Source organism: Barbus barbus (genome assembly GCF_936440315.1).
Source record: "Barbus barbus genome assembly, chromosome: 37".
In the NCBI taxonomy this organism is placed as follows: Eukaryota; Metazoa; Chordata; class Actinopteri; order Cypriniformes; family Cyprinidae; genus Barbus; species Barbus barbus.
Window position 1 is genome coordinate 2,501,678 of NC_136715.1, and position 11,244 is coordinate 2,512,921.

The window sequence follows — 11,244 nt, forward strand, 5'->3', positions numbered from 1 at the left end:
TAACCATCATGTGATGCAGTGTCTTATTTAAATGGGATTGTGTGTAATCAGAGCTAAAGCCCATGTGCTTGTGTGTAGTGGCTCTGCTGATGTCAGATGGTCAGTATGTTCTCAATCATGGCCAGCATCTGTTGAGGAGGTTAAAGACACTCCGATTAAGACGAGTTGATTTGATGAAGGTTACGCTGATTGTTCAGATTCTTCCTTCTGTAATCCGCACATCATCAACTCATGCTCTGGAAAGCAAGAAAAAGGATAGAAATGCAAAGGTTAAAAAGGGGAAAAAAGGGGTTTAAAAGACGCAGCAAATAAGCAAGTGCTTGGTAATTGTTCAGCAAGTGTTACAGAGACAAAGAAAGTGAGTCATGTTTACTCTCAGCTTTGCAGAGTTTTATGTAAATGAGAGATTAATGTAATCTCAACCGCAGGGCTGCTCTTCTGCTTCCCTTCCACCAGGAAATTGTTTTGTTACATCAATGCTGATCATCTGCACTAATTACTCATATGCTCTGATGCACATTTGTATCTGCAGTACATTCATCAGGGTCTCTGAGTATTGTTTTAATCTCTAAAGAAATGTTTACAGACACAAAAAAGTTCTTTACAAGAAGCATATTCTGTGCTGAATCCAGATTTTTATTAGTAAACACTGTGTGTAAATAATTAGATTTAATAATTTAATAATAATTACATTAGTTTAATAATTCAGTAGCCTCTTTTATGCAAAGTGATTTATAAAACCACAAATTATTTGCATTAAGTGTAATGCATAAGGCATAGAAACGCTAGAGCAGAATTAAAAAAATTCAGAAATGTAGAGAAAAAAAGAATTAATATTATTATTAGAATAGTTATATTAATTCAGAGATGTAGAGAAAATGGAATTATTATTGTTTGCTTAATTATATGCATTCAGAATAGTTAAGAAAGTACAATAGGTATTATCCGCATTATTAGTTGTCATGCCATGCTGATGTTTTCTTAACCGCAAGAATTAAATCATTAAGTCCAAAACTATTTAAACGTCTTAAAACATTTACCTTGCAAATTAGTTGTTTCTTGACACGCCTCCTGGCTCTGCGTCAACGCTGGTTGGTCGCGCCGGTCCTCATTAGCATGCGGTGGGCGTGTCCGCAGCGTGTCTGTCAGATGAATGAGTAGAGCGCTTCAGTCGCGCATCGGGCAGCGAGCGAGAACTCAGCCGCTCACCGGTGCTCAGAATGCGGCTGCTACTGTAAACTCATCCCGCTCCCGTTCCCTGTGACGCCAACACTGAACGGGAAACATGTGGAACACTAAAAGAGGAACCTGCCTGCACAGCAAAGGAGAGTTATGGGTAAGTTCCTTACACTCATGAAAACTGCATTTATCATGCCAGCGAGATCTCTGAACAGTTAATAATTGGTAACTCTTTATAATATCTTTAAATAATCCATAATTTTTATATAATCCAAATTCATCCAATCACTTATTAGACACATGAATCAAAGTATAATAAGTATTTGGAAGGATTGCATAGACCAATAATTTAGGATCATATTGTTTTATGTTAAAAACTAAATATTCAAGGATATTCAATCATTTATAAAGCACGTGTGAGCATATATAGCTTTATGATTTCGTTTGCAGGTTCACTGCTGTCCCTTGTACAGTGATAACCATATTTTCTGTTAAAATGTATTTGCTATTAGTTAAAATTGTGGTACCACCACTCTCTTCCAAATACATAGAGAGAGAGAGGGAGAGAGAGAAACTATATTTTGACGCTATGACAGAAATTATGGTTATCATGGTAAATTATTGGGTAAATATGTTGTCATATCAGTAAGGGTGGATGTAGATTTAGTTCAACCATCTTCCCAGCACACGCATACAGTAATGTTAAACCCAGCTGCTTTTGATGTGCTTAATGAATCATTTATATGCAAAAGATATATGCAGTAAATACATACATTGCTCCCCCTCACCATTTCATTGGATTTTAAAATTGTGATGCTTTTTACTTACACTTCTGTTGCTTATTATAGTTTTTCTGTTATTTATTTCAGGGTTTGTTCATCATCCTCTTGTACACCAGTCCTCTTGTACACTGCTCGTCAAATTTCAGTCACCTCATCTATAAGATAAAAGAAGGATTACCTAAAGGGATACTCATAGGGGCTATCGGTGCAGACTTAAAATTGGATCTTTCTGTCAATCCTCCTCGTTCATTCAATCTGGAGCTAAAGATGGCCAGCCAGCAGTACGTGAATCTGAATAACACGACGGGGGAGCTGTTCACATCTGCTGTGGAGATTGACAGAGAGGCTCTGTGCGTGGAGTCCCATGAGGGCCAGGGCTGTGCAATCTTTCTGGACGTGCTAATTCTTCCTCAACAGTACTTTCAGCTTGTTAAGGTTACAATTATTATTGAGGATGTGAATGACAACCATCCGCATTTCCCTGTTGATGAAATCAGGGTGTCCGTGCCGGAGAACGCACCTGTTAACACAAGGTTTGCGGTGGAGCAATCCGCAGTGGATCCCGACATCGGGATTCATAGTGTTCAAACATACTGGCTTGTTAATGACTATGGAGTTTTCACATTAGATGTAGAGGAGAATGAAGGCGGTGAACTGACCCCCTTTCTCATCATTACCGAGTCTCTTGATAGGGAGACACAAGCTGAGTATGTGACTAACATTATAGCTGAGGATGGTGGCTCTCCACCGCTTCTAGGCACTGCGACTTTGAGGATTATCATCACGGATGTCAATGACAACTGCCCCAAGTTTACAGAGTCGCTAGTGAACGTTACTCTTTACGGAAACGCTACTAAGGGCATGCAACTGGCTCGTCTACAAGCCTACGATCCAGACGAGGGAGCCAACGCTTTGATCACATATGCCTTCAGTAAACGGGTCAACCAGGAAAGCAGAAACCTGTTTCATTTGGATACAAACACTGGGGTTCTTAATCTAGCAGGAAAGATTGACAACAACACCGGAAAACTCTACAAACTAATCGTGCTGGCCAATGGTCCGACTTGTATTCCAGAAGTTGCAACTGTTACCATTCACGTCATCAAACAGCTCTCCGGGCCTCCGGTGGTTATCCCGCGTTACATTGCTTCAGAGAAGGATGGTGTTGTGAGTTTACGTGAATCAGAGCCACCGTTTTCACCCGTTGCTTTTTTTACCATCAAAAACACCGAGCCACAACAGAAGATAGAGTGTCTTCTTGAAGGTGCAGGTCCGTTTAGGCTTGTACCGTATGAGCGGTTTAAAAACGAGTACCTGCTTGAGACTACTGAGTTATTGGATTATGAGCAGCAACAGGATTATGAAATGATTGTTGTGGTTCGTAACTCTCACGGATTAGTAGTTAACACCGTAGTGAAGGTCCACGTGTTGGATGTTAATGATAATGCTCCGGTTTTCAAGCAATCTTTCATTGACATCACAGTGGAGGAGAACAACCCACCAAATACATTCCTCACTCAGCTTCAGGCCACCGATGCAGACAGTGAAAGCAGAGGCGAGGTGTATTACCTACTCGGTGCGGACGCTCCCACCATTTTTTGCTTGGATAGGTCAACCGGGGTACTGACGGTGTCCACTTCTCTTGACCGAGAGGAAAAGGAGACGTACCGTTTCATGGTGCGAGCCGTAGACCGTGGCACGCCGAGAAAGGAGTCAATCGCCACTGTGATTATCAACGTCCAGGATCGGAATGACAACAGTCCAAGGTTCATCAACAAGGACTTCACCTTCTTTGTGCCGGAGAACTTTCCAGGTTTTGGGGAAATTGGCGTTCTCACTGTCACAGACGCAGATGCTGGGGAGAACGGCTGGGTGGCGTTGTCCATCCTTAATGGGAGCGACATCTTTGTGATTGACACCGGACGAGGAGCGTTGCGAGCCAAGACCTCTCTGGACCGGGAGCAACAGGGAACGTATTACGTATGGATCGAGGCAATTGATGGAGGCGAACCTGCTCTTTCTTGCATCACAATGGTGACTGTTCTCCTCCTGGATGTCAACGATAACCCTCCAACTGTTCTTTTCCCCCAGTCCAACCAGTCGTACATGTTGGTACTTCCCAACACGCTTCCGGGAACGTCCATAACGGAGGTCTACGCTGTGGACCGGGACACAGGAATGAATGCTGTTATTGCATACAGCATCATCAAGAGAACGGATGGAGAGCCAGGCTCCTTTGACATCGACCCCTACACTGGAAACATCACCTTGAGGAAAACCTTGAGCAATCGAGGCCTCTACAGTTTGTGGGTCAAAGTCAGAGACCACGGTCAACCAGAACTCTACTCTACTGTACTGGTCAACCTGTTTGTGAATGAGACAGTCAGCAACGAGACCCTCATTCAGAGTTTGTTGCCCAGAAGTGTAGAAATTGACCATGGTGAGCTTCCTCCTGACAAGGAAGGGAGGAAGGGAGAACAAGTGCCAAACATGTGTGGCGAGTACCAAGTGTTACTGCTTGCACTGACGACTATCTGCTTGGGATTGTTTCTGACCGTTGTGTCGTTGGTGACGTACATTTGCTGCAAGAAAAGAAAACCGAAAAAGAAGATGTCAGACATTGAGACTCCTTTAAATCGCAACCATGAAATGGTGGACAAGAACCCAATGGAGATTTCCAACATCTGACACTGAAACTGCTTATACTGCCCAAATTAATCTGTTTACAGTGTGTTTTGTGCATCTTAATATCTCTTAAGTATATGATTTGAAAATACGATGTATATATTGTGCATACAGTACGTTTTATAAGTATGATAAAATCTACAAATATATATATATATATATTGACAAGATCACTGCGAAATATAAAGAGTTTGCTATTTGTATTTGCTGCCCAACATGCTTTTAATGTAATTTATCTTACAATGGTGCCCTTGGCATTGTGTTGTCAAATTGTCAAACCTCTTTTATATGCCTGTCTCTGAAGCCCAATGCACTTCTCTACAGGAACATTGTTCCCCCCATGGAAAGCTGTTTGCTTTCAGATGTAATGCTCCTTAACGTTTGTCATCATTCTGAAAATGAAGTCCAAAGGAGATGAGAAATCAATGCCACATTGATTCCTCAACTGTTTCTTCATCTGTTATTAACAGGTGTTGTTGGACATTTTGTGTTTTCTGTAGGATACTAGGCTGGTGTGCAATGTCCTAATGAGTTTCTTGAACCTTGGTCTTGATTCCTCCAAATGGTTTCTGTTTGTAATGACTTTTGTGCACTCAGCTCAAAAGCTTTCTTCAAAGCAGCTAAGGCTACATTTCCCTGATCTCATTTCTGTGTAAGCAAAGAATTCATGAACATTAAAGTGCTTTATTTTCTTATTAATAGCTTGGATATGATTTTCTTTCATGTATTATAGACTAAACCGGTATTAGATATGGACATGACTCAGCAGTTGTGTTGTAGCAGTCGTTGCTCAAAAAGTTAATCTACTAAAGCATTTAGTAGCATACGGAGAATTCAAAGACCATCTCAGTAGTTGATTTGACTGTCTACAGTAAATTGAAGTGCTTCTTTCTTGGAATGTGTTTGTACACAAAGTATTGCAGTTTTCTTTGGGAAATATATCATGCAAAGGGTTATCCGGAAAATGGGTTATCAGTCTTATCGAAGACCAAATTGCAAAGTTATTTACATTGAAAAACGGCATTTAGTGAATCAAGATGAAGATATAGTAGTGTGCTGATGGTGCCAAAAACAATGAAAGAGATCTTGTGCAATTATATTCTACTAAAGAACTTCCGTATATGTGCATCAGCACAGGAAAGTTGAAGCCAAACAATGTTAATTTCACCATAATCATGTTCTTTTCAAGCAGCTAGCATTATGAAAAGTATTTGGAGAGCCTTTTGGTTGTGGTGGGGTTGGCATCTCATTCTGCTCTTTTTAATCTACCTCTTTGTGTTGGACCAATAAGATGGCTTCTTCAGTGTCCCGACCCATTACAGAGGTCAGCTCGGGAGTGTGTGTTTAGCTTGTCATCGCTCGTGGAACAGCATTCAGCTCTCTAAAACAGACAAGCATGGCATGGCCACTCGCCACTTCTATTATTCCAAAAACCAGTTCGGTTTCATTTTTCCCTTTCTCTCTCTGGTACTCTCTGAAATGCTCACAATGGAAAGCAGTCATTTAAAACCACAAGAAGCCGGAAGACAGATAATGTATCGAGGCTTTGCAGTGCACAGGTTGCGAGTAGGGCCTGTCACCTGGGGTCAGATTCACTGATTAATCTTCTTACTTCACCAGCAACATGTGTTCACAAACCAACAGGAGACTGAAATCCACCAGCACACATTTAAGAACATCTTAATCTATGGGTCAAGAACACGCTTCAGATTAAAGAAAAAAATCATGTTGCACATTATTAAATTCTTTGAAACTGGTGGTGTTAGCAATGCCAAGGTCATGGGTTCGATTCCCAGGGATATTTATATAATATATTCCCCAAATACACTGTAGTTTGTTTTAGATAAAAACATTTGGCAAATGCATAAAAGCATTACTGTAGCATGGTAACCAAACCTAAGAGAGCCTTGACATTGCCAGTGATTTAAAGTGACCAGAAATCATTTATTTTTAATGAGTTAAACTGAATGAAGAGTGTGAACAGTGTTGTCTTATTTGCATAAAGTTAAACTCTTCTCAACATTGTTGCATCACCAGTGGAATTTGAAGTTGACTTTCTGACAAGTTATTCAAGTTCAAAGTCAACTTCACAATGTAATGTTTTGATGAGCGGCATGAGTTCAAAGTCACATAAACAGTATATTAAAATCAGTCAAAACAGCTTCTTTGATTATCAAAGGAACATTAAAGCTCGGTCAAAATATGCCACTCGCAGTTTAGACACACATATTGGCTCAACTGTTTCAGAAGTCATTTAACATGAGCTCTGCTGTCTCCACTCCCATTTCCTGACATGACCAAATGAAAATGACCAAAAGAAATTAATTTAAAAAAAAATCAATTTTAAAAATCATCCCACCACTGCCAGCAGTGGTTTATAACTTTCCTGTAGCTCAAATAGTAGAGCATGGCGCTAGCAACGCCAAGGTCATGGGTTCGATTCCCAGGGAAAGCAAGAGCTGATAAAATGTAAAAGCTGTAACTTGAATGCAATGTAAGTCGCTTTGGATAAATGCATAAATGTAAATGTAATGTAAATGTAAGTAATTTCAGATTTATATCATGAAAATGTGACTGACGCTTGTGCAAAACTCAACACCATGATGCAAGGATGTTGCTATGCAGTTTCTAAGGTGTTCTGAGTTTTTTTTAAGTGCTTTGCTATGCAGTTACTAGGCCATTATTATGTTGTTACTTACTGGCCCGATTACATTTACATTTCTGCTTTTAAAAATGCAAAGTGACTTACATTGCATTAAAGGTATGCATTTATATTTTTTCAATTCTTGTTTTCTCTAGGAATCAAACTCATGACCTTGCTGTAGGTAGTGCTATGCACTACTTTTTCAGCCCCAATGACATTTACGTTTATGTAATTTGGCAGACGGTTTTACCCAAAGCAACTTACATTGCATTCAATGTATACTTACAAATCTTGCTTTTCCTTGACCTCATACTGTTTGAGTTACAGGAAAGCCCCAATTACATTTTTAATTTTTTTTGGCATTTAAAAAACACTTTTATCCAAAGTGACTTACACTGCATTCACATTTACATTTTATCACGAAATTATCCCAATTATTTTTACATTTATGCTTTTCTTGAATACATTGTAAGTTGCTTTGGATAAGTTCATGCATTCCCTGAGAATCAAACCCATGACCTTGGCATTGCTTTGAGCTACACGAAAGCCCCAATTACTTTTACATTTATGCTTTTAACACTTTTAAACAAAGCAACTTGCATTGCATTCACGGTAAACATTCAATCAGTTCTTGTTTCCCTGGGAATCAAACACACAACCTTGGTTTTACTAGTGCCATGCTCTGCTGTTTGGGCTATAGGAAAACCCCAATTACATTTACAATAATGTATTTAAAAGATGCTTTCATGCAAAGGGTATACATTTGATCAATTAATGCATTGCCTGGGAATCAAACCCATGACCTTGGCATTACTAATGGCATGATCTAATGTTTGAACTACAGAAACGCAAATCAATTAAAGTCTCTAGACATGGTTCGGATCTCAGATTTCTTTGTCCCTTTTATGGTCTACCAGGTGAAGTTGATTGTTGAGAAAAATAACAGCACTGCAAAAAGCTTCGGGATTTTATGTCTCTAGCTTAAACTAAAGTTTAATAGCATTAGAGGTTTGTTCAAATTACTAACCCTAAATATGAGCCATAATAACCGATGCTTTATTTAGCAAACACAACTAAAATCTATGCTGCATGCACTGATACAATAAGCACATCTAAATACATTAAAATTAAGCAGAAGTCACAATTCCTGTGGAGCAGTTTGCACAAAAATATCTATAATAGAAGAATGTCATACTGCAGAAGTCCACTATAGAATATGCCTTAAACATATTATGCAAGAGCAAAATAAGAGTGCAGTGCAATTTTTTTATTCAATACGTCCACTGTGATGAGGTTTGATTGGGTCATATTTAATCTGAGCTTTCCTCTCTGCTTTCCCACCTGGCCAGACGGTTATGTGCCTCTCGTGGCCCCAGACGGCCCTCTCCGCATCTGCTCAACGGCGACCAACACAAACAGAACATTAGCCTGGAGACGTACGGCCTGATTGCGCTCATTGTGGTGATGGAGGACCTGTGAGAGACCCACAACAAACAGCCTCTGATTAATAAAATACAGTTTATTCCCTTTCTGCTGCAGCTCTCCATCTGATTGCTGCTTGGAGTGAAATGTGCAGCTACCAAAAAGAGCTGTTCAAATTTAATTAAGGCTCTTTTGTCCGTTGGGCTTATAGTGTTTAAAGTACAACAGCTATAATTTTTCTTGGTGTTGAGTTTGCATACAATATAATTTTCTCCAATCTTGGCAGTGTAAGCGCTTCTCGAAAACCTGACCAGCATGTTTTTAAAGTAGTTGGTGGCCTTTCCTGGCTCTTGACACTGTTTACCATTCCAAATAACATGATAGCTATCTACTTTGCAGACAGAAGGTGCTTCAAAATGACTCACTGCCTCTGAATCATGCGCACAGCCGCAGATTTACCTTACAGATTATGAGGTGCGACAATGCGGTTGAATCCAAACCGGAGTCAAATGTGTCTGCAAAGCAGTACATGGAAATGAGAGATGGTTACACTACAGTCGCAAGTTTGGAAAGTGCATTTTCATTCTGACTATTAAATGACAAATGCAATTTTAAAATTGTATTTGCTACCAAAGTTTTAATGCTCACCAAGGCTGCATTTTTTTAAATAAAAAATACAGTTAAAAAGTGTAAAATTATTATAAATTAACATTACTTTCTTCTATGTTTATATATGTTAAAATGTAATTTATTTCTGCAACGGAAAGCTGAATTTTCAGCATCATTACTCCAGTCTTCAGTGTCACATGATCCTTCCGAAAGCATTCTGATATGCTGATTTGCTGCTCAATGTTGAAAACAGTTTGGTTGATTCATATTTTTGTGGAAATCATGGTAGCACTTTATTTTACAGTACTTCCAGTGCTTCCCTGGTACATACATGGTAAATATATTGTACCTACAGGCAAATGAGTGGTAACACAAGGTACTTACCTGAAGTGTATGTACATGGTAACAAATAAGAAACACGGCTGCACTTAACAGTCGTACATGCATGCTAATTAGATTGTACATACAGACAAGTGTGGGTACAGGTAGTGCCCATACATGGTAACTAATTAGATACTTTACCGTACTTACTAATGTATATACATGGTAAATATGTAGTACTTACGGACAAGTGGGTACAAACAGGCAGGTCCTTACAGTATCTGTATATGGTAACTAATAAGACACATTACTGTTCATACTAATGGTATGTACATGGTAAATGTGTAGCACCTATGGAAAAATGTGCTATTATGTGGTAACAAACAAGACACATACTGTACTTGGTATACACGTGGTAAATATGTAGTACTTACAAACAAGTGTGTGTTAATGTTAAATTGCTCTCCACAACAGTGCTTACAAAGTTTGAAGAATTGGTAATTCCTGTGTAGTGTTTATGTAAAATGGTGCACTTTATTTTACAGTCCTATTTCCATATACTATGTACATCTACCATCAATTACTCAATATGTACCTTGGTACATGCTTATGTTTAATTATGCATTAATTAATAGGTACATACACCACTACTTACATAGCCTATAGGCACAATATATTTACCATGTATATACCAGGGAAGTACACATACTGTAAAATAAAGTGCTACCGAAATCATGAGAGATTTTATTTTTAGGATTATTTGATGAATAGAAAGCTCAAAAGGACAGCATTTGTTTAAAATAAAATCTTTCGTAACATTATAAATGTATTTACTGTAACTTTTGAAATTAAATGCATAATTGCAAAAGAAGAGGAGTAGATTAATCAACAACACTGCAAACTTACATTCAGTTATGAGATACACACTGCACTGAAGAGGCAAATCAGTTTCATGCTAACTTAGATTAGGAAAATAAGATATTTTACCCCCATGTGCACAGGAAAACGCTATGTTGTGAATTTTAATCTAAATGTTTTGTCAGATCACTTAGGAAAACATACTTGCCAATATAGTGGTATTCTTTGAACTTGACACAATGTGCTGCCATCTGATTTTTTTGTCACGACTGAGTTTGTATCTCACAATTCTGCCTTTTTTCTTACAATTATGAGTTTGTATCGCACAATTCTGACTTTTCCTTACAATTATGAGTTTGCATCGCACAATTCTGACTTTTTCTCACGACTTAGTTTGTATCGCACAATTATGACTTTTTCTCGTAATTTAGTTTGTATCGCACAATTATGACTTTTTCTCATGACTTAGTTTTTATCTCACAATTCTGACTTTTTCTCGTAATTTAGTTTGTATCGCACAATTCTGACTTTTTCTCATGACTTAGTTTGTATCGCACAATTCTGACTTTTTCCCATGACTTAGTTTGTATCGCACAATTCTGACTTTTTCCCATGACTTAGTTTGTATCGCACAATTCTGACTTTTTCCCATGACTTAGTTTGTATCGCACAATTCTGACTTTTTCTCGTAATTTAGTTTGTATCGCACAATTCTGACTTTTTCCCATGACTTAGTTTGTATCG

The 11,244-nt window shown here is 38.6% G+C and overlaps 1 protein-coding gene across 1 annotated transcript; it reads left to right on the plus strand.

Annotated features, from left to right (window-relative positions):
• The first annotated feature begins 1,169 nt into the window (after nucleotides 1–1,169).
• On the plus strand, nucleotides 1,170–5,340 carry LOC306857294 (protocadherin-20-like). Its single transcript, XM_079397173.1, has 2 exons — nucleotides 1,170–1,336; nucleotides 2,049–5,340. The coding sequence occupies exons 1-2, from the start codon at nucleotides 1,286–1,288 to the stop codon at nucleotides 4,647–4,649; spliced, it is 2,652 nt and encodes an 883-aa protein (XP_079253299.1). The 5' UTR covers nucleotides 1,170–1,285; the 3' UTR covers nucleotides 4,650–5,340.
• The last annotated feature ends 5,904 nt before the right edge of the window (nucleotides 5,341–11,244 follow it).